General features: G+C 42.7%; 1 protein-coding gene across 1 annotated transcript; it reads left to right on the top strand.

Moving 5' to 3' along the window:
• Positions 1–954: 954 nt before the first annotated feature.
• On the top strand, positions 955–27,708 carry HSF5 (heat shock transcription factor 5). The gene is made up of 6 exons (XM_074160846.1): positions 955–1,519; positions 4,261–4,632; positions 12,646–12,743; positions 17,519–18,037; positions 22,975–23,128; positions 27,641–27,708. Exons 1-6 carry the CDS (start codon positions 955–957, stop codon positions 27,706–27,708), a joined length of 1,776 nt encoding a protein of 591 aa, XP_074016947.1.
• The last annotated feature ends 203 nt before the right edge of the window (positions 27,709–27,911 follow it).

Genomic DNA, 27,911 nt, shown 5'->3' with positions numbered 1-27,911 from the left:
CGCCGCCCTCAGCCGCCCGCTCCCTCACGGGGCCGACGTGAGCTGCCGCTGGCACCGGGGCTGAGGGGACGGCGGGGCGGAAGGGAGGCGGGGGGCCGTGGAGGTGACGGCGGCGCTGAGGGAACGAGGCGGCTGAGGGGACAGTGAGGGCTGAGGTGACGATGGGGCTGAAGGGACAGTGGAGGGTGAAGGGACGGCGGCGCTGAGGGGACGGTGGGGCTGAGGCGGGCGGAGAGGAGACAGCGGCGCTGAGGGGCCTGGAGTCGGCTGGGCTGAGGGGGACTGAGGGCCGCTGACGGGACGGCGGCGCTGGGGGGACTGGTGGGGGCTAAGGGGGATGGCGGCGCTGGAAGGGACTGGAGTAGCTCAGGGGGATGAGGGGTCTGGTGGAGCTGAGGAGGATGGCGGTGCTGAGGGGATTGGGGGAGCTGGTTGAGATGGCGGGGCCGAGGGGACTGGAGGAGCTGAGTGAGACGCCAGCACTGGGGGGGCTGGTGGAGGTGAGGGGGGTGGCAGCGCTGAGGCGATTGGGGGGAGCTGAGGGAGATGGCGAGGCTGAGGGCAAGTGGGGGAGCTGAGGGGACAGGGTCCTGAGGGTGATGGCGGTGCTGAAGAAACTGGAGGGGCTGAGGGGACTGGGGGGTGCTGAGGGTGATGGCGGCGCTGAGGGGACTGGGGGGGCTGAGGGGACTGGGGGGTGCTGAGGGTGATGGCGGCGCTGAGGGGACTGGGGGGGGCTGAGGGTGATGGCGGCGCTGGGGAGGCTGAGGGTGATGGCGGCGCTGAGGGGACAGCGGACCCGGGGTGGCAGCGGCGGCCGCGGGCCGCGCGTCGTGAGGCGGGCACGTGCCGGGCTGCGCGCGGGCCAGCCCCGGCGCTGGGGGGGTGGGGTGGGCGGGGCCAGTGCGGCCGTTGGAGCGCGAGCGGGCACCGCGTCCTTCCCTCGCCGCCGCCATGGAGGAGCCGCAGCTCCCCGCAGCCATCAACCCCAGCAACTTCCCGGCCAAGCTGTGGCAGCTGGTGAACAGCCCGCGGTTCCGCTCCATCCGCTGGGACGCCCGCGGCGAGGGGCTGCTCATTGACCAGCCGCTCTTCGAGTGTGAGCTGCTGGGCGCCAGGCCGGGCCATGCCACAGGGCTGGCCAGCAGTGGCGCCAACCTCTTCAAGACCAAGAACTTCACCAGCTTCATCCGGCAGCTCAACCTCTATGGCTTTCGCAAGGTGGTGGTGGGGCCGGCGGGCGGCGTGGCGGGGCCCAGGCCTGAGCCGGGCCCGGGGCCTGGCGATGGTGACAGCTCCACCGGGCCCCTGCACCACTTCCACAGCCCTCACTTTCGCCGCGATCGCCCCGAACTCCTTGTCAACCTGAAGCGCCTGACAAGCACCAACAAGGCGAAGCTGGCAGCTGGCCTGGACGTGACCAGCCGCCCACCCAACCGCTTCCAGCGGCTGCTTGGCCCATTGCTGCACGGGAACCTGCTGCTGCCGCCCTCAACGCTCGGCGAGGCCGACAGGCCCGGTGAGACAGGGCGGGCCATGTGGGGCCACGGTGGGTTTTGAGAAGCGCTGGGTGGCATGAGGTCTGAAAATCGGCACTCCCCTGAGGGAGGAGGGTTACCTGTCCTTGCTGGTGGCTGCTCAGTTCACCCGGTGTAGGAAAACGGTTGTTCTTCGTGCAGGTAGATCTGCTGCCGGTAAGCATGGGTAACGTGGTTCATATGTATCTCAGTCTGCCTCTAGACTACAATGTGGTCCCCATTGTGTACTACATTAAGAACACCCTCGCCCGATCTCTGTGGAGCTGGCACAGCTCTACCAGATGAATGTTAGTCCTCCCTGCCTGTCGGTGGGGATGCTCAGTAAGCTCTCATTAAAACTGTGATAGGATGGGTCATGTGAAGTGACAGCTAGAGCATGCTGTCAGTTTTGTGCAAATTAGAAAAGACCCCATAATAAGATTTCTGTCAGTTATCTCCTGAAAAGAGTTACAAGCTAAATAGTTTTTAAAGAGTAGAGTAGGTGAGAGCTAAACAGAAAATAATAGTTTAAAAGCCTCAGAACAGGTTTCCTTTCTTTCTGACCCTCCTTGAGAGCATCCAAGTTTTCCAGGACAAGTCTGATTATTCCATAAATTCCATATAAGCAGCAGAGCATTGTAGCTGACAGTGTGTGAGGAAGATGTATCTTGTTTTGCTCTTAGGCTGATCGAGCTGTAGGCTGCCACCAAAAGAGCAGTCTTACTTCCCATTGCCTTGGTTGCATGTTAACCATCATCTTCCTTGTAGCTGGTAGAGCAGCTGTGTTGGTTCAGCGCAAGGATCCCAGAAAAAGACTTGAGTGGACTTTTTATGGCTGGCTCTCAGGCCAGGGTGATGCAGCGTGTGGGTGCGGAGCTGTAAGGCTCCGTGCAGGACAAGGGGAAGAGCAGTACTGCTGCTTCCAGCACCAGGCCCGTTTAGGATAGAGTAGAAAATCACAATACTTGTTCTTGGTTACTGTTTCAGAGTAGGAATTGTCATCTCATTTGTGTGGTGGTTTCTATGATGTGTGTGGAGCTACAGCTGCAATACCAAGAAAAAATTAAGCATTTGAGAAGCAAAGGAACTTACTTTGATACCAAGGCTAGGAAGCATTTAAATTAGAGATTTGATGTTAATATTGTTAAGACTAAGATGAGTCATTGCAGACTTCTTCAGTGAAATCTGGGCTGACTGATGTAATGCAAGCTGTTGCCAGAGTAAAGGCCTTTTAATTTTTTGGCCTCTGTTTTTATGGGTGCAGTTTTAGAGAGCTTTTGCTCCAGGAGTCTCAGTTTCTAGAAAGACAGAAAGAACAAGGAAAACATTGGGTTTTATATGCAGTCAAGTTCTGACAGGCTGACAATTTCTGGTGTGCTCTGTACTAACTGTTAGGGGCATGTCTTTGCTGTAAATGTGAGGTAATTTGATAAATAAAAGATATTTTTGTTTGCAAAGAGTCAGTCTGTTCCAAATGTCTTGTAACATGTAACTCTGTTAAACATCCAGGAATAATTCCTGTAAAACAACTGGTGCTTCATAACTTGGCATCCTCTGGTGTCTTGTTTATATGTTAAAACTAGATAATCTTAATTTCCCTATCCAAAGGTAAAATATAAACAAAGGAATACTCATTCCTCTGTTCATTCTCTTTTTATATATGGTAAAAATGCTGAACAGGAAATAAATGGTCCTTTACGTTAATTCTTACTAAATTTTCAGGGACAGGTGGTATTTATTTAGTGATTCTTAATGATTTAATATGAACTTGCAGAATAATGACTATATGTTACCCATTTCTTGAATTAGTTCCCAGAGGAGTGAAAGAGGTAAATGTGAGGCTATTTTTGTAAAAAGTCCTTTAGGGTGAGAATTTGGAACTGCAGGTCTGAGAAAAACTTGGCTTCTAGATAAGCCCTATTGAGGTAAACTATCCTGAAACTTCTTACAATTACTATATACGATGCTGTGGAAAAGTCACAGATGCAGTAGTTCTTTTAGCAATTCGATGAGCGTAGGCATTCTTGGTGTTACTGTCAGTGTTTCAACAAAGTCACTAAAACCTGTAATAGAAATTGAGCTGTCATGATATACGACTAGGTACCATTTCATGAAATAATAACTGACTAAGAGAGGAAACTAAGGAAGAACAAAAGGAACATACAGGAAATAACAAAATGGCAAAGTTTGGGATATTTTAGTCTAAACTGAACTAGTTGCGCTGACTGGAAGAGTTGGTGTTGATTTTTTTTTTTTCCTTGACATATGACTTGCCATAAATTAGTTTCCAAGTCAGTTGGAGGATTTTGGTGTTGCCTTTCCCTTAGCTGTCCATGAGCTGTCAGCGTTGGAGTTTGGTCAAGTCTTGGTCTTGCTTAACGATTTCCTTTTTTTTTTTTTTAAACAAATTGTCTGATTTAACACACACAGTACTTTCTAATTTACTTTTGTTTGGTTATGCATTCTGATTTATAGCATATTTCTAAACACTGATAACTTGTTACTGCAAGTCTAAGGAGTTTGAGTGCTACAGCTGTGTGTTGGCACCACACTAATCTGCCACTGCAGCAGTTGCTGTGCGTTCAGGTGTAAGAATACGGTCTGTTTCTGGATTGAGTATATCGGAGCAATGGTAGTCTTCCCAAATCACGTTGTAGAGCCTTGGCTCCTTATATTGCCTTTCATTGCCTGTGAAAACTCCTTTCCTTAATGCTTGTTTCACTTTATTTTGTACTTGCTGCAGGACTGGTGACTGTAGGACAGTTTCATCAACCTTATCGTCAAGACAGTTTCTTTCCTTACTCCTACATATCGACCTCATCCCAGAACCACAGCACTTTACCGACAAAAAGTTTCGATCGGACTCCAGTCCCTTCCAGAACGTGGCAGGGTTCTCTGGGGCTGCTTCCAGGGCATGAGACTTCCCCAGCTTTTCCAGATAGAGGGGTTGCCTTTCCGGCTCTCCAGAGGTTTCCAACAGAGGTCACGTACACACTCCAGCCTGTTGCCTCTCTGCTGCCTCTTCAGCAAGGGTCTCAAACCATTGCCACCTCCCTTCCAAAATACAGCAGCTACACATCTTCAATGCAGTACTCACAAGCCTACTATCCAACAGGTATGAAAAAAATTCTGCACTTGCTTTTCAAGAAGGTATTTAAAAGTGATACTTTTAAGTATTTTTCTACAATGCTCTGTCATGTGTATATCTCAAGGGAGAATTGGAAAGTGTAAAGTCTAAAAGGAAGAGAGACCTTTAAAGCAAAAAGATTTTCTGGTTGGTAATCCCATTCTTCCTCCAGATTCTGAGCGTCCCCTGGTGATTTTCCAGATAGGCTCTCTTTGAGGTTAAAGGGCGAGGAGAAAAACATTTGTCCACAGCTAGTCAGTGTTAGGCTAATGCTCATATTTTTTTAAAATTTTTAAATTAAATATTTTTAAATTAATTTTTTAAATTAATCCAAGCAAAACTTGGATGATGATATTAAAGCACTGAGAACTTGTTGAAAAGTAGTATGCTAGTCCTTGGTCTCATGTTTTCCCAGGTTAAGTAAGTTTTAAAAGTCAAAGATCAGTCAAAGTAGTGTGTAGAATATTTCACTCTGCTCATACTATTTTCAGATCTTAATTTTTTTTTTCTTGCTGCTTGCTTTATGTTGTATTTTTTTAATGCACCGAAGACTAGAAAGTACAAAAGTCTTGATTCCTTTCTTTTGTCTAAAATGTTTCTGCTAAAATTTTCAGTCTCACTTAAGTGTTTTTATTCTTCAGAAGAGAAGTTGAAACAAATTATTGTTCTTTTCCTTGCCCTTACTTTGAATTGGAAAAATCACATGATAGGTTATTTTTTGGGGGGGGTTGGTGTGTTTGTTGTTTTTTGTTTTGTTTTTTTAAAATTTCCCTAAAACGTCTGAAACTCAGAACATAGTGACTCTTTTCTTGAACAAACTAAACCTCAGTTATTGTTCTTTCCTTCTGCCTGTTTCTGCCTTGGCAGCTGCACATTCACTAAGAGAGATATTCCTGTTTAGAAATCCTACGTATGGTGGCAGCTGTCTTTCTCCAAGTCCACAGTGAAATCTTCACATCTTCTGTGCGCGTCTTCTGAGATCTCTGCTAAGAACGTTTCAGACAATAATCACTTGTTTCCATAACATCATTTTTGTCAAGGAAGGATTCTGAGGAGCTAGGTCTTTCTTGTGGACATTCTTAAATGTTTAAGGGACAGGCAGCTTTTGCCATGCGCTCCTCGCCCTGTGCTACTTACAAAGATTACTACGGTGGCTAGAGCCTGCATCAGCAGCTGCAAACTAGTAGGGGTGTCCTGAGAATCAGAGTGGTTTGGCTTGGAAGGGACCTTAAAGATCATCTCGTTCCACCCCCTTGCCATGGGCAGGGACACCTCCCACTCGACCAGGTTGCTCAAGGCCTCATCCAGAATGCCTGCTTTAGATGGGAGATGGTCCCCATTTCATTTTTCTATCAGTTACAGAGCACAGGCTGAAATTCGTCATACTGAATTTTAGATGTCTGTATCTCAACTAGTCCCCCAAGCCCCTTCTATAGTCAAGGGGAGGAAATGGGCATCTCCCGGGTGCGATTCATACAGCTTGGTTTAGAGTTCGTCTTGGGATGAGATTACTCACGTCCTGGAAGGGCCTATTTTGCAGTACTGACTGTGGAGCCGTTGAGGGAGACTAGTGCAGATTTGGACATGAATATGTATATCTCTGTAACTGGATGACGCTTGTCTCTCTCACTGGAGTTACAAAAGTTTAAAGAATAAATTGGCTATGTTGTACAGGTAAAATCTTCTGGGGCAGGAGGTGAGGAGGAGAGCATGATTAAAGCATAACAAATTTTGCAAGGTACAAAAATTAAGGTGTAATACGAACTAAAATAGAGCAACTTATTGAATCTGAGGCTTTTGAAAACTCCGATGAATTCATTAGTACTTCGGAGAAGATAAGTTTGACATTTCACTAGAGAGTATTACAAATCTTTTCATTTTCACTGTCACTAGCACTGTCACTAAAAACACTGTCACAGTGTTTTTACTTCTGTTCCTGTGTATCTCTTCATCTCTCTGCTACCCTTTCTTCTGGATGTTATAACATGCAGGATGTTAAAAGCTTATTTCTTCATATATCCACATGAAAAAAAAATCTGCTTTCCTTCATCTTGAGAGCACAGAACTAAGATTGGCTTATTTGGAAAGTTACAGTTAATCTTAAAATAGCTATGTCATAAGCGAGGGGACTAAAGTATATATGTTCAATCTTATTCTTGACTATTCTCATTTCACTTTTGAAGTCCCATGAAATTAAATCAAAGTAGAACTTTGTCAAAAGATTTCTTTTTATGTGTATTCAAACTTGTTTGTTAACTTCAGTGACAAAAAGATTTCCCTGCTTTTTCATTATGATTCTTATTGAAAGGGCAGTAAAATGAAAGATGCTCATCTGTATCTTTTTTCCTGCTAGCATTAGACCATAATTATTTTAAGGATTTAGTGCTGTTTGCTTGCAACTATCTGCAAAACCTTTGATAACAGTAGGATTGCATCAAAGAAAGGCAGTGAAGCTTTATTATCAGAGAGCATCCTAATAATGAAAAATCAGTCAAGGAGACTATGTGAGAAATGTTAGTTATTGGTGCCAGCTGACATTTCAAGTCCAGTCGTGCCTTCTGAACACATCTGTGGCTGCAGGGTCCGTTTGCATATGATAGCCTTTCTGGTGAGTGGTAGCTTAGCAGTCGTCGCGTTATTCTGAATGATACATCCTCTGCTCAGATAAATACTTTTCTTTGTCTGTAAAGCTTAAAATTCACGCGTTAGTCAAAAGGGGATTCTTAAAATAAATAATTAGCTGAAAACACAATATCTATTTTAACACAGCATAAATAGCACCGTGTTTTCCCTTGAGAAAAGCAGACTAGATGCATTAGTAATGTACTTGTAAAACTAGTAGTAGGATTAATCTTGCCTAAGATTCATCTGAATGTGTAATAGTTAGTTGTATACGCCTGGGCTTGTCATCTAGATTACATATGTAGCCAGCAGAGAGAAACAGGCACCTCCCAGGGGTTGAGTCATTCCAGCTTTCTTAGACGTATATCTTTGGAAGACAATTCATTTCTTTCTGATGAGCCCATTTGTTCATTGACTGTGCAGACTCTTGATGACTGCTAGACATCGCAGTCTATGTAGCAGTAATGCAGTTAATCCCTCCGAAATTCCTAAGACAGTTCCAACAACGTTGTCTTTCCCGTTTTCCCTTATTGAAGAGACCTTGGGTATCATCCTCATTTTCATCAATCTTTTGGTTGGTAAAGGATTGGAGTTTGCATGGTTTTGGTGTTCAGGCCCAATCCGATGTGTTCATTGGTCTGGCAGGAACAGGCACAGCTGCATTCCCTAATTTTCTGCACACCTTTGAGTATTGTTGACCCAGTTGCCTGATGACTTAGTTTCTCGTAGGCATAACTTTTGGACCTGACATGGTAATTTCACACTGAAAGGATGGTCTTAAGGTTCTTCTTTGGTATTTCCCATGTAGCGCGTGCTCGAGTGGAATGAAAGATGCTGGAGAGTGTCAGTCTCATCCCCTTTGACCAGTTGAGCTGATAATAACACTTATTAGTGTCTGGTGCTGTCTTGAATGCATAGAGATGGTACATGTGGTCCTTCAATTTCCAGCATATCTTTGGAGAAATTATGGTAAAGATTTGCTGCTGATCATATTGGGTTTGCTTTTATTTTTGGGCTTCAGCTTTCCTGAGTTTGCCTGTAGTGTTGGAACCTGTAAAAAGCATGCAGTACAAATGTGTACACATCAAACTGTGACATGGAGCTGTTTCGATGTTCTTAGATCTTAGTTAGATGTTCTAACTTCCAGATATATTTGGCAAGATACATCTTTGCTAAAACCATGGCTGAGCTCAAGCATATCTGTCTGTGTCTGTGCTACTGTGTTAGACTTTGCCAGGAGAAGTGCCTGGGTGTCTCGATCAGCTCTATCATTAGATCGTTAGTGGTTAGCACTCTCCCCCAAAAGCGTGGGGCTTAGGGCAGTGGTTGTCATGGGTTTGGGGCCATTCCCAAGGGGCTGTTCGGATGTGGTTGTTTTAACTTGGAAGAGTAAGAGATTTTAATAGTATTATCAGACTCTGTGCCAGAGAATGGGTCTGGGTGCATTTAATTTACTGGTAGAGCTGTAGCCTTCATGTCTTCAGCAAAGATGATTGATTTGTTCTTCTCTGTTGAAACACTGAGAGCCCACGAAACAATGTTGTCTCGTGAAGAGGAAGATGTATATAAGAATATGATGTTAATATTGTTACACCTCTAGCTAAATTTCACTTGTTTATTTTTATACAATTAATCTGATTTTGCCAGTGTTGAGAAAACAGGATTTAGTGAATGCCTTGTTAATTCTCTAATGAATAGTTCTCTGCTTTGGCGATAAGAATATTAGCCTTGATCAGACCAAATGTCCCTATAGCTCATCATTTCCCGTGACAGTAATGGCCAAGGAGGAGCGCAAGAGTAGAGAAAGCACGGACTGATGCTTTTCCAAAATACTCTCAACAGTGTGGGTTCAGGGAATTAATAAACTGTAACAGGAGTCGTATTTAATAGCCCTCGGTGGATTTCGCTTCCGTGAACATGTCTGTTTCTCCCAACCAATGTAGACTTATGGCACATACAACATCTGTGACAAGGGCTTCATTTCACAGCTTAATTGCATTTTGTGCAATGAGCCACCTTTTCTTATCTCTTTTGCCCCTACTGCATATTCGTTAAATCTCCAGTTGGTTTTTCTGTGCATTTGTCTATATCCATATCCCTCTCACTGCACCGTTCATGATTTTAAACACTTCTATTGTAATTCCTTCAGCTGCATTTTCTCTAGATTGGAGGGTCCTGGCCCACTTCACTGTTCCTTCAGAAAAGTGTGCAGTACATCACCCACGTTTGCCTTTCCTGTACCTTTTTTCTTACTGAGATGTAGAGTCCAAAAATCTACACGGTGGTCAAGGTGTGAATCATGGATTTAAACACTGGAATAATAACGTTCCGGTTTCATTCTCCATTCCCTTTTGTAGTATTTCCTAACAACCTGATTGTTTCTTTTGTGACTCTGGAGGTCTTTTTGACAGCTGCTGAGTATCAGGCTGATACCTCTCTGAAACTATGTTCTATAATACCAAGATCTAGTTCCTGATTGTTGATTGACAACCACGAGCCCATCTTTTTCTGTGTGAGATCCTAAGTGTGGAGCTTTATCTGGTGGCTTTGGGAAACTCGTAAGGGTTTTTTTTCCCACATCTTCGTAGCTGACTGCTCTTTTCTGAAGGAATAACCTGGTATTATCAGCAAGCATCACCTCACTGCTCACTCATTCCATTTTTAAAGAACTTTATTAGAATGATGAGTACCATGAGTTCCAGTTCAGGTCCTTGGGGACCTCCACTGGTGATCTGTTTCACCTGTGAAAAGTGCCTATTTATTCCAATCTTCTGTGTTGTATCCTTAAGATAATTTTTTAAATGTGCAGCCTTCCCTCTCATGCTGTTGTTCCTCAGTTTTTGTAAGAGTTTCTGATGATGACGTTGTTAAAAGCTTTTTGGAAATCTAAATATCCTATCACAGTTATCCATATTTGTTTACCTACTGGAGGTCTTTCAAGAGGGCAATGAAGGGTGACTTCTTTTAAACACAAAGTATTGTTGACTCCTCCCCAGTATATATTATCCAGTATCAACTCATTCTCTATTCAATTGTATTTCCTTCTAATTTTTCTTACTCAACTGTCAGATTTATAACTTGTATTTGCTTATAAATTTTTTGTTAACATACTTATAAGTAACTTCCTTTAAAAGTATTGATTTCTTTGGCTGATGTCTTTGCAACCTCTTTGGATATCCACAGATATTTTCAGTATGTTTGAAATATGATAATGTGCAAGAATATTTGTGATGCAGAGTATTTTGTCCTTTCCTTGTTCTTTGAACTGTGCTCTTCGTTGATCTCCGCTTGTCCTCAGGGGTCCGTTGCCAGGTTGGTTATAGCCCTGCAGACAGCAATTCCATTTTCATAAATCAGTGTTGATATTCTACATACTGTGTCCTACCGAGTCTGTAAAATTTTCCACCCATAGCTTGTATGGGCAGAAGTACGTCTCTTTTTTGGCAGAAACCAAATCTATTTTGAGGCTGATCCATCTTGTTTGATAGAAGGGGCTGTATCTTTTTCTTAATTTATTCAGTAAATATTCATTTATTCCATAAGATGCCATTCATCCCTGTCTCCTTAGTATTCAAATGAGATCCATGTTCACTGTCAGTTATTTCGTAACAGCCAGTGACAGAATGTGCTTCAGCTGGTAATTTCTTCTGGGTATGACTACATTAACTATATCTTAGACAAAAGAGCTTATAAATTTCTTCTCTGCAATTAACAGGGTAGGACAAAAGCAGGTATGTTTATTGAATCTTGATTCAATTTGAAGATTTGAAGTATTATAAGTGAGTCGTCACCTTCGCCTTTGGTAACACTGCCTGTCAGTAAGCGATTTCTTCAGTGTTATTTAAAAAACTGTTTGAATGTGTGGTGCCTCTCCTTTTGTGACTATGGGTGATGAGTGGTGGTGCTTATCTAAAATTGGCCTCCATCTCACTGTGGATTCGCTTCTTAACCCACTGCCTTTGACTCCGTTCCATCTCCCATGATATTTCCACAGATGCAGTTGTTCTTGCTGTTCGATCGGTCACTGCCATAGCCTGTGAGCTGGCAAAAAAAAAAAAGCTCTTGTGAGTGCAAAACATTCTTTTTATGCAACATTCTGCATTTCAGAACCATTCAGAATTGGCCATCAGTCTAGTCTGCTGCACAGTTATTTTTGTTGTCCTTGCTTTGATTTACAAACATAACAATTCGTTTGATTAATGAGTTGCTTTTGCTGTAAGCTCTACTAACTGTAAGAACCGTCGTTTATATTTTACTTGTAGCTTTTCACAGCGTATGAACTAGACTTAGTGTTTTACACTTACCTACTTACCTACTATTTCACTTTGTCCCTTCGGGTCCTTCCTTTTCTTTTCTTAGAAAATAGGTTCTTTGTAATATGTGGGGTTTTTTTCTGTAGAATCACTCTAGCAGGTTACCAGAAATTTCTCCTTTGTCTTGCATTGTTATTACAGTAGCCCTTCAAAAGTTTTCTTTGGTGGTTTTCTGAGGTTTGTAAACATACTTTGGAGTGTGCAGTGAGTGAAAACTGCTCAGAATTAGCTTTTGAAGTAACAAAAGTCATACACATATCTTGTGCTTCTTTAGAAGGATGTCCACTGGCTCTTTCTGTGTTGTTCAGCACCTGTGCTTGTTGCTCCAAACTGCACAAAGCCCCAGCAATGTCATATTAAAAAGGGCAATAGGTGCAGGTGTTAAAAAAACATCTTGGTTATTGCAGCAACTGTCTCGAGTGAAACCCCATGTAAGTGTCAAGCACTGCAAATAAATTGATCTAGTCTTTTTGCTGTCTCAAGTTATACTTATTACATTTACTTCTTATGAACATTAGACTAAATTTGATTTCATCAGGGATTTCTCTCTCTCTCAGAATGATTGCAGAGTATGTGTTCTGTAAATAATGCCTTTACTTTTAAATTGTCTCTGCATGTCACCAAAAAATAATACCTGCAGAATACTGCCTCACCTACAAAGTTGCTTTTTAGAATAAAATCACTGTTTAATTTCTGCGTGTGTGTGTTTTTGTACGAATGTCTAGAGTCTTCCTATGTGAGTCCACTTTCTGTGGTATATTGTGATGAGAAAGCAAGCAGCCAAATCAAAGAGGTGATATTAAGATACAAAAGACTGTGATTATGAGGTTTCTATGTGTGTATATCAATTTTACAATTTCTATTTTTAATATATGTATGCATACATTAGAAAAAATATTTTTTAAGATGAAGAAATCAGTCTTAAAATCACTTGGGAGGTAATAATACATTTCTGGAATTTTGTTTACTGTGTGATTATTGAAATGTTTAATCAGAGTAAGCAATAAAACCCTGCCTACCAAACATAAGTTCTGGAAGTCTGATAACTGTGTTTGAATTCTCGCAGCTGCGCTGCAGTGCTGTTCCCCACCTGCCCACTCAGATCCTCTGACTGGCTGTGCTGGTCCTACGGCTTCCACATACACCTACTGCAGCTTCTTCCAGGTGAGTGTGGCACACTGAAATCAGGTGAGAGCTGAGGAGACCGTAGGAATGAACTGTAGGTTTATGGACTTCTGGAGTGAAGGATATAAATGTGAAAACTGATCTGCTTGAGAAAGTGAAAGTAATGTGGTTTACAAATATCGATTTCAAAGAGCCACTGAACATTAAACGCGTGGGTTTGTAATTCAAGTGAGGTTTCAAGGTAGCAGCATAGTGGGTGTCCTCATCAGTGGAGTGGTTTTGTCTGTATAAGTTTTTTGCTTGACTTCACCAGAATTGATTTCAGTTACAAGTCTACGTTTATCTTTGAAGAATGTCCTTGACTGGACAAAATGAGATTCTTTAATATTATGAAAATACTGGGAAACAGCTCCACTGTTCTGTCCCAGACAGCTTTCTGCAGTCCTGAGTTTCATTTGATGAATGAGAAAAACTAAGATGACTTTTGGAATTGGCCCCACCTCAGAGATGTCTTATTAAAGATAGCTACAGCACTTACTGTAAGTGCTTTATAAAATTCCGGTGGAAACTGCAACTTATTTGGAGGGCCCGGCTTATCAAATATCAAAAAACTGCAGTAAAAAACACAAGGGCTTCCTTTTGTATGACAGCATAATGCATATACTTTTTTTTTCCCTCACAGAGGACAAGCAAAGCAAGTTATGCTTATGTGTGTTGAAAAAGGGTTCACCTACCCAAGCTTGATCATCCAGTTTCCTGTCTTGCACATATCAACCTTTGTCTTTTATTCACGATTTTTTTAAATACAAGCTTATCCAACATGGCCAGGATAACATGTTGGTGTAAGGATATAAATAGCCACTGGCCGATCATGCTATCATACTCTAGTATTTATTTTTCACACAGTGCATCTTTGTCCTCTCACTTTCATCATGAGGGTTCTGGAAGCTTCTTTTTCAGCCAGGGCATGAGGATCTGTCAACGTTTGGAATAGCAAGTCATTCCAAGGGAGTCCTTGTGGCTAGATTGAAAGATACTATAAATATGCTGTCCAAAGGGTCTAGTAAAAATCAGTTGTTTGGAGAAGCAAATCCATGGGCGGTGTGTGCAGTGAAAAGAGATTTAGGCCACTTACTGCTGGATGCTTTGATAAACAGCTCTAACCAGGGAACTCCCAGTCAAAAACTGCTGGTGCATCTGGGCAGAGATTGCTGAAGGTAATCCTCTGTGTGAGCAGCCCACAGGCAGGCAGTGGCGTAAATCTGTTCTACCAGGTCAGCAACTGGCTGTCTCTCAGCAAGATCCCACAAATACCACACAGAATGGATCAACAGGACTTCTTGGGATTTCTGAGGCTTAGCGTAGCATAGATCATTGCTCCTGGACCATGGTGACAGCGGCTGTGCAGGTAGTACAGAAGACAGCGGTTTGCCCATGGTTCTCACTGAGCTGTGGGGAATAATCAGTTTACTTTTGGGTGCTCTGGGGTAGATACTTCCCCAGACTCCCGCTGAGGAATGCCTCCCAGATCATCCTGCCCTGCTTTTTTATTGATCATCAGTAACCACTTGTACAAATCCTCCAAAGCAGTAAAAGTAATCAACGCTGTCTGGCTAAACTTTTTTATTGTTCTTCACAAAAAGTAGAACTTTTGCATTGCATCATTCTGCTCAATATCTTCCACCGGTTGCAGGAATTCAGTGTGATGCCATTGAAGGGTGGTTTGCAGGGCATTTTGGGATGTTTGATCACTCTGTGGCCTACCAGATACTACCGGCAAAGTCTATACAAAGCTGCCGGGCCAGGCCAGCAGACAGTGAGCTGTACCAGTGCACTGGCTGTCAGCAAGCTCATTACCAGCCCTGTTTCTATTGGATCCAGAGAGTCTTTTGTGGTCTCAGAAGGAAAACCAGGCACTGCTGGACAAGAAAACCTAAACCTTGTACTAATCCTTACTGAGTCTTGCAGAGAGTGTCACTTTACGTTTAGGAGAGATTGAGACAGTTTTTTGGGGCTTGGAGGGCAGCTGCTGGGCTTGTACCGTGCACTCCCGACCTGCTGGAACCGTCAGTGACCCTGCCTGGGACACAGGCAGACAAGGCTGGTAGGTCAACGTCTGTTTGCCTGTGGTTTGCTCTCCAGAAAAAGCTACAGAGAATTACGGCGTGGGACGGTGAGGGGGTATAGATGGTTATACCCAGGCACAGTGGCTGATTAGGGTACGTCTCGTGTCAAGTTTCTGAAATCAAGGTTTCAGAGATTTGCATTAAACTCCCATCACAACTGGTTAAAAAACTGGGAGCTCAGGTACAGCTTCATACTCCTTTTCATTTGGGTTCTCCTGAAGTGGGGTGTGGGTCAGTGTGAGGAATCAGGATCCTTGGATACGAATGAGTCTTGTGAGAGAAAACTCCTGCTGTCTTCTGCAACAGCCGTTCTGGCAACTCTGAACCATTAGTGCAGTATTTCCTTGCTGCTTTATCATAGGTATGAACCAAGGCTACCTATTGGATTTTAGTGACTTATTTTTTCTTTTTTCCATTTTTTTTAAACTAGTAGCTCTGCTATTTGATTGTTGCTGTTAGCTTTGTTATTAAACTGTCAGCATTTCCTTGTGGAACTGAAGCAAGAGGAAACTAGAAATGGAAGAAAGAAATGTGGGAGAAAAAAGAAGAGGAAAAACTTTCCTGACCTTAAAAACAGTCCTAAGTAGTTTGCTTTTATTTGTGATGAGTGATAATCAGCCATGCCATTTCAAAATTAAATTGAATCTGAACTACTTCTGAATGATTGCCCAAGCACTCAAGCCAGATTGTTTTGGTCCCAGCAGTCCCTGAAAAGGTGTGAAATGCCCATCTTCCCTTTCACCACTTCTACTAAACTACATCCTTTTTCCTCTTGAGCTCAAATGATCAGCAGTGTGGGTTTGTTTGTTGGTTGGCTGGTTGGTTTGGTTTTGGTAGGGGTTGTCTCATCCCTGGACAGTTGACTTGGTAACCCAGGTCTTACTTAAAATCCTGGCTTCTTAACACAATAAACATGCAATGCAACAAAAGTGAAACACCTTGTTAATATTTAAAAAAAGTACAACTGAAAAAATATTAAGTGAAAGGAACTATGTTTAAGTCTATATCATATAAATATAAAGGTGACTTGCCTTTAATGAAAAGACTTTGCTTAACAACCTAAATTTCTCAAATTCCAGGTTTTATCTTCTCCTCCTTTTATCTTCCCCTCCTCCCCTTTCCCCCCCCGCCCCCCGCCTCAGCTCCAAAGTTTCTGGTTATTTGCAGAATGGCACATCTCCATGAAGCCACAACAGAACTTGACTTCATACACCCAGAGGAAGGGATCTCATCTCTTTCTGGTATTTCCTTCAGGGACTTCTAATGTTCATGCTGCTGAGAGACCAAATCCTTCGCTGGCATTTGGTCTGATAATAGCTTTCTTGTAGGTGATCCTGGGGCTTCCTGTGCTCTAGTTCACTCATCTATGGAAGTAGCTTTTTATTAACCATTACCTCAGCTAGAAGGTCTGAGGATAATCAGGCACTAAGGACTAATCTTTCATACTAGATTTCTTCCAAATAAGATCATATTTTAAATATACCTGAGCTTCTCTCCAGCATCATTATATGACTCATATTTGTCAGAAGAAATGACCCTTCCAGGGTCACTTTACTCTTGAGTCATCTCCAGAAGAAATAGCAGTACAGACACTGGCTGTTAAAATGTGATTTATCATTTCACTTGGGTAGGAGATACTGCTTTTGAGAAACTAGTCTTTGTCTTCTTTCTCCTTTAAACATTCTTTGACTTATATGAATTCTACTAAAAAAAAATAGCATTGGGTTGCTGTGTCCTGTCCTCTTGTGATGTCATTGCAGTGAAATATTTTAGGAGTGTCCAGACCTGCCCCATGAAGGCAAAGGCAGCATCTGCAGGTTCTCCAGGAAGTGTTTCTGACCTGAAGACTTATAGGGCTACTGTACAGACTTTGAGTAGACTCTGTAGACTTTGAGTCGTGCGTTTGTGGGACACTGTGTCACGACAGGAGTGTCCGGATGCGAGGCTGTGACAGACAGGGCAGTTCTACAGTATTTGTTTTCATAGGTGTCTGAACTCCCCTTCATTTTGGGACTGGAGCATCCCTGGGAATCACCCCTTGTGTGGATGCGCATATGGACAATCACTTGAAGAGGAAAAAGATGTTATTGGTAAGTAACTGAGTTCCTCGGGTTGTGTTGTCCATATGCACATTTACAGTACACGTACCTTTCTCTCTTGCTTAAAAATCTTGTGGTTTGTGCTGTTTTTCTACACAACAGGAATGCTTGAGTTCTAGAAGAACTGAAGGCAGGTAGATTTGCTCTATCATTTTCTGTCACATGTAGCATGGGAAGGGGTGGTTCTATTGTACCCCCACAGGTCCTGCTCAGACTAGAAGTCCCTGGTTTGGACGCTTGGGTGCACTTCTCCCTGCAGTGCAAAGGTTTGCAGACAAAGCACCTGAAGGAGTGCACAGTTTCTGGTAAGTAGCCTTCTTTCTCTTCAGGGCAGACAGCAGATAGAAGCAAGCAATCCAAGAGTAAGGTGGTTAATGAAAAACAAGACAAAGTAGTAGCCTTTTTTTTTTTTTTTTTTTAATTGAACCTGTTGTTTTAACTGAAAATAACAGACAGTCTTTCAAGCTTTTGGATAAATGATCGCTTCAGTTGATTGCTGAGGTTCATTTCCAAAGCCTTAAAGAGCTAATACACATCTTGTCACTGTAATTTTTTTATATAAAAGTTCACTATATTTTGTATCTTCCAGAGTCCTCCAATGCATTCACCTTACGCAGCTGAATTTCTGCCCTCTAACTGGCCTTGTGATACATTTGATGAAAACAAGAAGACAGAAGAAAACCTTGAAGCTCTGTTTCGGGTTGCTGATGAGATGTGTTCATCACCCAAAGCTGACATGGTGAAAGTGGAACCTGTGGAGAGCCAGTGCTCAACCCCTCAGTCTAACAGAGGGCAACTGGTGAATATTGAGAATATCGATACACCTTCTTCAACTGAGGAAAGCCAACTGGAATCTCTTAGTCCTGTAGCTTCAGACGCATCATTTGTTCTGGGAGCAGATCAAGCAGTAACTTGTTCTCCATCCCAGCCTTCTGAATTTCTCCGTGCTACCTGTGCCACTGCATCTGCAGAAGGGGACGCTGCTGGAGTGATGCAAGAATTTGTGAGCACACAGGAAGCACACAAAAACCTGAGAGAAGAACCAGCTCATGGCCCAGCTCCATCCTCCGTCGTGTTTGTCCAGGAAGCACCATTCAGTCCAGAGCAGGTGGGGTGGAAGGGAGATAAACAACACCTTTTTTGAGATAGCTATATTCAATAGTAATGCTAGAGTCTGGATGGATAGCTTTTTAATATTCTTGCCTGTTTAAGAACTAAAAGCTTCTTTAATTAAGCTTTTAATGAACAGTGAAGGGTTTGCTTGGTAAAACAAGATTTAAAAAAGAATGAAAATGTATCCCGTGTTAATGAGCATGACATACGTTAGCCTGTGTTGGCCAAGTTAGGGGGCTCATTTGCATGGGAAAAATACATAGTGCAGGTGTATTCATTTTCATTTTTCAGGTTATAACATAGTATCTTTAATTTTAAGAAGTGCCACTGAAGGCAAAGATTTTTGTTTAAAATTTAGATACATGGTGAGATTGTTTCTGATAAACAGTTATTAAGTTTCTGTTTACTATGGAAAGTGTAATTTGTTGACATTTGAATGGTATAAAGCATCTTCATTTGTTTATGCTGTGTGGTGGCCAGCAAGCTGTAATTGTACTTCCATTTGCCTGTGCCTGGTCTTCCCCATACACAGAATTAGAAGGCTCCTGTGCAGTGAGGGGTGTTCCAGATGTTCATTTTTGTGTATGTGTTGAAGCTGCTGTTGTGTTGTTCTCTCAGTACCTTGATGCCTTCGGTGGAGTTTAAAGCTTGGAAATCCTCAGCTGGTGCAAACTTGGTTGTTCTTAGTCATCTTCCTCTTGGGGATCTCTATGGAAAGAGATATATATTCTGTCTCTTGGATATATATTCTTTCTCTATGGAAAGAGATGTATATTCTGATCAAGGCTCTGCAACGCTCAAACCCAGACCAGACTGTTCAGCTCAGTGCTGTGTAGAGAAGAGCACATCCTTGTCTAGCGCCTGCAGAGCAGGCAGTACCCCTTAACGAGTGTCCACTCATTAAGTGTTGACCTCACTTTAAACATTGTCAGTTTTGACAACTTTGGAAGTGCGTTTTTAGCAGTACATTTTGCCATTGTTGTAGGTCTTTGGAGTTTTTGGTCCAAACTCGTTGTTTTGGGGGTATTGTTTTGGTTTTGAGACCCCCATCACTGGTGTGATTGGTAAGAATCCCCATGTTGGTTCTGGTCAGTTTATCTATATTTTAGCTGGATAAATACCTGGGGCTTATTCTGTGTTGAAGAGGAATTTAGGGACTATTAGGCCATTTGTTTGACAGAATTTTTTGTTAGAAATATTCTTTCTCCTACTAGTGCCCTCTTCCCAAACTCAGGAGAGGCAAGGTTAACATAACCCCTGGCTCCCCTTGTCTAGTGGCGTTTCCAGAGCCTGGGGTCTGAGGTTTCCAGGTCTGGGATCTGGATTCTGCAGGTGCAGAACTCTCCAGCGAAGGAGAGTTGTACTTGTACTCCCATCAGGCTCCTACGGTTTGCTATCTGCTTTATCCCTGAGTCTGGAAGCCTTCTGAGGCTTTCAGTAGCCGTCAGTGCCATTAACTCAGACCAAGCTTATGACAGAACAGTGGCCATGCACAGAAGACAGTTTTATTCCTCTGTGTAACAGCCCAGGAAGAGCACATTCCTCCACTGTTAATACAAGAACATCAAAACGGCTCTGCTGGGTCAGACCAAAGGCCCGTCCTGCCCAGTGTCAGGTCTCAGGACATAGGCTGTGATCTGGTACACAGGGAAGAGCAAGAACAAGGCATGTAAATACAACATGGCATTCCTCCTTTCCAACTTTCCAACTCCTCTCAACTTGAGGACTGGGAATGATACCGTATGCTTAATCTTAGGTTTCTCTTCTGTGGACTGAAGTCAGCCCTTGAAATGACGTCAGTTTTAGCGCACTGTCCTTTGGCCAAACAGATATTTTGCTCACGATCTATTGCACAAAGAGCTTCCTTTTGTGCCTTTTCAGCGTGGTTGTTACCAGCTTCATGGGATGCTTCCTGGTTTCTGTCTCAGAAGAGAGCCTCAACTGTCATCCCTGGCCGCTTTCTGTGTGTCACTTGGGATTTCACACATCTCTTATTACTGCCTCCTCCGCAGTCTTTTTGCCCGTCCGTACGGTCCTGCTGGAGTTTCCTCTGCACGGCAGCTGCTCCGCACCTCTGCTGAGCTTTGGGCTAGTTCTCAACTTCTTCCATTTCTCCTGCATCCTTTTTTGAAATGAGGAGAGCATTGAAGTTATGGGGAAACTATCCATTTTTACAGCGGCACAAAGATGTTTGCTGGTTTGTTCTCTGTTTCTTTCACGGTACTTCCTAGCATTGACTTGCTCTTGTGAAAGCTAGTCAGCCTTAAACTGTCCTCCTCATAGAACTAAGAGTTCAGTAGAAAACTGCTTTACTCTGCTTTCCTGATTTCCTAAAAGATAGCAAATTATAGAGCAATTCTTTACATGAAAAAAGTTAGTACAATCAATAGTTCAGATCCAACGTTGTCCTCTTAGCCTCAGTGAATTCCTGTCCTAGACTTTTACAGGTTTTGACCTTTAATGGACATGTTTTATTCCACTCCTACTCATAAGAAATTTTTTTTTTCTTCTTAAAGTGGAAATACAACATTTCTGTAATGCTTGATCAAGAGGAATTTGCCTTCTATTTCATTCAGTCTCCTTGGCATTATATCTGTCTGAAGGTTGAAACTCTTGATTTCTTTGGGGTAGGTTAATCCAGCAAGCCTCATTCATGTGAGCTGTTAATTGTAGCACCTCAGCCTCTCACTGGGTTCCGGCTGGGTATGGGTATAGTCCAGCGGCTGTCTCATAAGCCGTGTGACCCGTGAGATGAAGCAGGTTTGGCATTTTTCAATAACTGAAGTGAAAAGGCAAAACTTTCACGTCCGTCAGCTTTGGCAGCTTTGATTCTCTGCCAAACAACATTTTGGGACTCTGAAATTGCAGGAGTGCTAGGTCTGAGTGAAGAGTCTGTCCACAGATGTGGTAAATCCACGGTCAGAGACACGTTCACTTAAAAAAACAATAAAAAAAGAGATAATTTGGGAGCCAGATTTGTGTGGGCTAGGCTGATGTTATTACGATGAAAATCTCATTACTGCCTTTTGTATATTAGATTACTAAGGAGTTGGTGTGTCAGATCCTGGGAACACAGTGATAGAAAGGAATCTGAAGGGGGTACTGTGCAGAATCATCGCTCCTCAGTTTTCACACACACAACTGTAAGGCTTAAACTTGGACACAGCGCTGCAAGTACAGGTTCAGCAGTGAGGGGGGAATGAAATTCCCCGGATTCCCTGGCCAGGCTCGTCCCCATGCAGCCCAGGGTGTCCTTAGCCTTCCTGGGACTGCAGCATCCATAGGCCCTGTGTAGAAGAACTGCTGGTCAGAGTGTCTGGAGTTCTCCATAATGCTTATCCCAATAAGCATTTGTGTTTTGTTTATCAAACAATGCAGTTTGATTTCTACATCCCCTGTCTGATACTGCTCTTCAGGTCGCAGTGTATCTATTTATCTTTTTTTTTTTTTAAATAATGAAATTTGTAGAATTGTTTCTAGAACAGTTGTCCTGTGGAGTATCCAAATTAGGGTGCTCGACAAATCTTCCCTTCTCTCACTAGTTGGTTAAGGCAGCTTACTCATTTTTCTAGAACTTACTATTATGTAAATGTCCCCAGGAACGGAGAGGTTTAGATCATCGCTCATGAAATTTGGATTCTGGCTGGTGAAGGTAGTGAACTACAGTCCTCCCTCCTTCTCTTTGTGGTTCTGCCTGGGAAGGAGTTGTGGGTCAGGGGTTAGACACAAGGCATTGCCAGCCCGATGGTTTTCACGTGGCCTTGTTAACGGTTACCAGTGCTCGCGCGGTACAGACAGACGGCACATTTCAAAGAGCAAATGCTGCAGTGGTATCTAGCAAGTGCAGGAGGCATCTTGGGGGGAACTAGCTCTCCCTGGAGTATTCAGTTACTGTATTCGCACAGGCCTTTTTGAATATTGTTATACAACTTTGTCAAAGAATGTATATGTATTTCTATTAACATGCATACACATTGCCTTTTATATATTTGAGGAACAACAGACTCAAGGTGGAAAATGTGATTTTTGGAAATACTAATATCTTCTTACCAGGTGTGATGACCTTTTGTCCTCTGTAAACTCACACTTGCCAGTTTTCGAAAGCTTTTTTTTCTTTAATAGAGGGAAACGTTGCAGGCTCTAAACAATCATTCATCTTTAGGATATTGATTGATAGGATATTTGTAGAAAAGATGAATATTCTAGAACAGGTGATAGTGAGAACGTCTTCCTGTCTAAAGGTAAACTCCAAGTATTTCACTTTGGGCTTCTACTTCCTCAGTGGAATAAAAACATAACTAGGTTGTTTGGCTTTATTTATTTTTTTTTTAACCCACAGATTGTTGCCACATGATCATGAAAATACACCAGTTCAGTAAATGGTTGCCTGCAAAATACATATGGAGCAGCAGCAGAGGGCTCCAAAAAGCAAGCAACACGTTATAATTTAATGTCTTAACAATTGGGTGGGGTGGGGTGAGATTTCCACCCAGAAATGTGCAGCTCGCATGTGTCGTTTTGCATCACACAGCTCTGCCAGGTTGTTTGAACCAGATCTGTCATTACTAATACACGTGTTTGTAACAATGAGTGCACCTGGGTTTCTTCTGCCTTCTTTCTTCTGGCTAATTCGATAACTGAGGGCAAAGCTCAGGCTGTGAGGACATGGACCCTAACTTTGTATATTCTGGTTTTCTGATTTCGTGTTTTGCTTAATACGACATTTTGTAAGAGCTCAAGTTTCAATTTGGCAGTCTTAATCCTGAATTAAAAACACTTACTATGTAAACCGTCCAGGCAGTGTTCAACACTTGTTTGGTGTCCTTTTGGAGTGGAGAGTGGTAGTTGTTACTATTTTGTCCCTAAAATCATTGCAAGAAAATACTGAAGGATTTTTGGTTTTCTTTCTTTCTTTTGTTTGCTTTTTTAAAGGAGAACGCTAGTGTTGAATGTGAATCCAGCATGTCAGAGACAGAAGAGAGACAATTCGCTTCAGGAGCTGAGCCTGTAAACAAACCTGTAGAAAAGGCAGATTCATCTGTAAAACGTAGATGCAGGAAAAGAAGACACAGCAGCAAGTCCCCTGGTAAGAAGAGATTCTACATTTTTTAGAGATTACCGAGACAGCTCTATGAAACTATTACAGAAAGGGGAGATCAGAATAGTTTAGTTATTGGCTGCAGCGTCAGTACTTCATTGTGCTTTCAGTGAAAGTATTATACTTGTACAATCTCTCAGTACACTTACCAACATGCTTCTATAGATACGCTTACGCTAATTACTCTTGTGTGGAAAAGGGTATAAATTATATCAGTAAATAAAACCTGAAGTCCTGGGTGTTGTGCCGTAAATCTGGGTGTCACAATATTGAGATGAAGTCCAGAGATATGTTTGCTGGAGGGTGACAGTGCTGCGAAGGAAACACTGAGTAATGAGGCAACTATTGAATTAACAGGGGAAAACCCCACCAAACTGTAGAAATCAGTGTAGAATTCCAAACTTTTTGTCTCAGATCACTAATTAAATTTTGTATCAGCCTGCTGGTGTGTATGCTGAAACATGGGGAAAACAAGCAACAGAACATCTGAGGCCAAACAATTCACAAATGTAGCAACTAAAGGAAAAACCTAAATGTCCACAGATTGGGCAGACATAAGAGGACAGAAAGTACTTTGGATCCATTCGAGAGGAAAAGTTGGTGCTGCCTGAAAGTCTCGCAAGAAGCTATTTCCCTCACAGCTGTTCATCAAAGAGCTGATTGTAGAGTTTGAAGAGCTGTTGCTCACTTCAAAGGGTAGTTTCTAGATTCCAGATAATGATGCTAGTTAATAATTCAGCTCATAACGCCCATCAGTTTCAAACATTTAAGTAAGGGATAATGTCTTTTTGTCAGGAAGCTGAGAAAAAAGGTTGGATGCCATCTTGAAAGAAGACAGGCTTTTGTTTAAAACACAGAATTGAGAGTTCTTGTTCAATTACTTCCTGGTACCATGGGTAATTAGCAAACTTCTCAGCTTTCAGATCTACGGCAAAACATTTGCTTAATATGCCAGCTGTAAAGTTATGTACAGGAACATTTTGGAAAGCATTTCCATGGGATTGTTCCACAGAGATGAAACACTGTTACGCTAATGCTAATTAGCAACAATTAGTGTAGAGTCTACTCTCTGGGAAATGTGATAGTCATCCAGGTCTGCGTTTCCACTGTTGCACCTTTTAGGCTTGATGTGCGTGTGAAGGCTGGGGACAGAGAGCACACCTGAGCCAAACCTGGTTGGGCTCAAGTTGGCCCAAAATAAATGATCCAAGGCTGGAAGCTGGCACAGCCCATCCCCTGCATCTCAGCTGGAAGCCTGAAGGTTTAAATATAACCTGACTTCTGTTGCTCTGACTACATGTTTGTCTGTCGGTTCCCCCTTTCCTCTGTAAGTCTTGGGAGACGACTTCTTCCTTAATCCTTCTGTGCTAAAATACTGCATTGTGAAAATTTCCAGGTGTTTCTTCACAACGTAGCCCCTGGAAGTGAGGCCTATCCATCTTCCTCTTTTCCTTCAGGCACTCATTGGCATGTTTTCTGAGCCCACACTCGGATACGTCTCCTGTTATAGAGAGGCTTTTGTTCCATCTGTTTCAGTTGGCTGCTGACATGATTCACTTTTCTTTGTCACGTGGTGACACCAAGTTCTAGATAACTTGAGAACCAACGTAATATGCTACCAAAGGCTACTGCAATGAAGACAGAAGGAGAAGTCACTTCTGTGACTGGGAGCTGCTCTGGGCTGAAACCAAGGTGATAATGTGATAAAGGAGGCAAGAATCAAACCCTCCCTTGTGGAGAAGGTGTTATTTTCCTTTGAACAACTAGACCAGATTCCTTTGCCTTTTTGCAGCTGTTCTGTAGCAAGGGAGACAGCTCTTGTCTTACGAAAGTGCTGTCCCCGGGATTTCCCTCTGTAGCTGCCAGCCCATCTCTGCAGCGCCCTAAATCACTGAAATAGGTTAACTCTTTTTTTTTCAAATGAAGAACAATGTATTTAACCAACTTCTCAGCTAAATTCAAGCCTAGCAGTTTTAAGAGCATCCCACCAACCAGGGTCAAGATGAAAGGTCTCTCTGTTGTCCTGTCTCCAACAGCATCTTTGGCATATTTGTGCTATTAAGCAGAAAAGGCCTCAGTAGACTTTTCACTGAATTTCACTGAATTTTTAGAGTTGGAAGGGACCATAAAGATCATCTAGTCCAACTCCAAAATTATGCAGTTAATTTTTCTAGTCACATTTTGAAGGCATCCACTGTGTTTTTTTGTAAGTTAACGTCGTTAACATAGGTTAATTGCACAGTGGGTGAAGAGCCCTACCCTTTGTTTTGAATGCAGGTGTTTAAGTGTATCTTTAGTCCTCATGCACTGATTGTCTTTGTACCTGACAGTTTGGCAGAGGGACCCTGTTTTCTTTGGTAGCAGCAGGAGAAGAGCTATTTGTGAGTCCTGGGAGTCAGAGGCTGCAGCAGAGGGTGCAGAACTTAATTCAGCACTAAGATCCATCCCTGCTAATGAGCACGGGCTGTGTCTTCTGTTCCCTTCCCATTCCTTTTCTTGTGAGACAGTGGGTTTGGCTCTAGTTCCTGGCGTGGTTTTCACACTGAGGTTTGAGGGATAACCCATCCTTCAGGGACTGCTTTTTTCAGCCCCAGATTCTTTCTTAGGACATAGGTTTGAAGATGCTGATGATGCATCTTCTTTCTCCGCTACTTTCTAGCTGTGCGCATCTATAAAATGGGATTTTGAGGATAAATTTGACTGCTTATGTTGGCAGCATCCACACTTGCAAAAGGAGTCCTTTTGGACTTCACGAATGATTGGTAGGAACTCTGTAAATTCTTCACGTATCCTTCCCCAGTTCTTCTGCACTGGACTGCACAGCTACGCTCAGCTGGTCAGCATGGACCTAGTTCCCGTGCTTTGTGCTTCCTCTTCCAAAAGAGCACATAAGAAGGACCAGATTCTGATTGGAGAAATTTTTGTTTGCAGCACTTCTTTCTGGATATAGGGATATCAGGTTGGAGCAGGGGAATTTGTTACTTCTGGCTTTAAGCATTTAAGCCGATACTGATACATTAAGGAACAGCATTCTTTCTCAATGGCTAGCCATCTATTTTTTGTGAGTCGTCTGGTCCTTCAAATAATTCTGGCAACTTCCTCTAATTTTTTTTGCTACAAGAACACAGACGTAAGATGCTACTGACTCGTAAGAATCCATCATTATCATGCTGCAAATGCCCTAGACGTTTACCACCTGCTCCAGTGCCACTGCCTTCCCTCTCAGTCATGGTAAATAGATTTATAGGTGCAATTGCTAAGGGCAAATCTTCATTCAGGCAAGGTCTCCCATGCTTTCATATGGCCACTTGAACTATTTCCTACACCTTCCAGACAAAAATAATTTCATTTAGTTCAATAGTGTTCCTAATAGGTCACAGTGAGATCTCCTACCGAGGTGTTAACTCTTAATGTGGGGACAGGCCTGCGTGAACTCTCAGCATCTCCTGTCTGAAGCCCAAAGGGAAGTTTCTCTCAGGAGTCTGAGCTGCAGTTTCTTGCTCCAGCTCAGTTGCTGTTACCTTCACTTCATGATCTATTTCAAATTACCTGTCCTGGCAGCCTGCTACTTTGGATGAGTGGATGTTAGATGCCGTCTCCTAACTTCACAGAATTCAGAGTTACCAACCCCTGCATTTCTCCATCCCTGTGCATTTTCCAGATTTATTCCCAACAGTCTGCTTCGGCAGGAGGTGGATGTCAGAAAGTGCAGAACTGGTGCCTACTTGGCTGGAACTTTGTAGTATAGAAAAAGAACAAGGGCTGGAGTGCTTTTCCTAAGATGTGAATGTGTCTGGTGAGAGATGAAAGTTCACCTGGGTGACATCGCAGTGGCAGTGCTGCTGTGACGTTATCAGGATACTTGTTCACTTTCTTAACCAGCAAGTTCTGGCCATACATTGGAAATATCCCCGTTTTGCCACAGATGAAGGTAATTTTCAAAAAATGAGTCTCTTGTTGGTTCTGTCTGTGCCATCACAAGTTTTCTCTAGGAGCGTGGCACCAGCTATGGTGTACTTTGAGGCCGTTGCGCCTTTTGTGGATAAAGGAGGGAATACGTCACAAGCAGAGTGGACATTTCTGTAGATCCTGCCAGGGTTTTATAGTAATTAATATTTGGCAGTTGGTATCTACGGAAGTGAGTGCACTCATAATATATGCTTCATATAATAATAATATAATATAATATAATATAATATAATATAATATAATATAATATAATATAATATAATATAATATAATATAATATAATATAATATACTTCAATAATAATGTATCGTGAAGAATGGGAGCACTCTTCTTATAATTTGCGTTGTTGTTTTATATTTAAAGTTTTGCAACATTAGAATAATTCGTGTTCTTTAAACAGGAGGCCTCAAATTGTCAAGTTATAATCTGCCTTTCCGGCCATATTCCATAGTCCCTGCTGGAAGTACAATCGCCGTGTGTGCGCTGTGAAACAAGGGCTGATACTCACTCACTGTTCCCTTTCCTTCCTAGATCTCCATCTGCTGGTGGATGTAGCCTGCAAGCGGGGGTACTTCCCCAAGGAAGAAACAAGAGAGTGAGAAGTGGGTGACAAGTATGTGAAAATGTGCAGCAGCTGCCAGCTGGGCTCCGGCTCAGCCTCCGCCGCAGAGCTGTGCACAGAGCGGGCACTTTGGGTTATTTCAAAAAACAAACAAAAAACCTCTTTTTTTTTTTTTTTTTTTGCTTTCTCTTTAACTGTAGGCTATTAGTTTAGCTCCATTTTTTTACACCTCTTCCATTG

The sequence above is a fragment of the Numenius arquata genome, chromosome 18, assembly GCF_964106895.1.
Source record: "Numenius arquata chromosome 18, bNumArq3.hap1.1, whole genome shotgun sequence".
Classification (NCBI taxonomy): Eukaryota; Metazoa; Chordata; class Aves; order Charadriiformes; family Scolopacidae; genus Numenius; species Numenius arquata.
Note: the sequence above shows the minus strand (reverse complement) of the source record. Positions and strands in the feature narration are given on the sequence as shown.

Coding starts and splice junctions, on each gene's coding strand:
- HSF5 (XM_074160846.1), top strand. CDS start 955: ATGGAGGAGCCGCAGCTCCCCGCAGCCATCAACCCCAGCAACTTCCCG. Junction 4,633..12,645: donor ACAAGCCTACTATCCAACAG/GTATGAAAAAAA, acceptor GAATTCTCGCAG/CTGCGCTGCAGTGCTGTTCC. Junction 12,744..17,518: donor CCTACTGCAGCTTCTTCCAG/GTGAGTGTGGCA, acceptor TGTATCTTCCAG/AGTCCTCCAATGCATTCACC.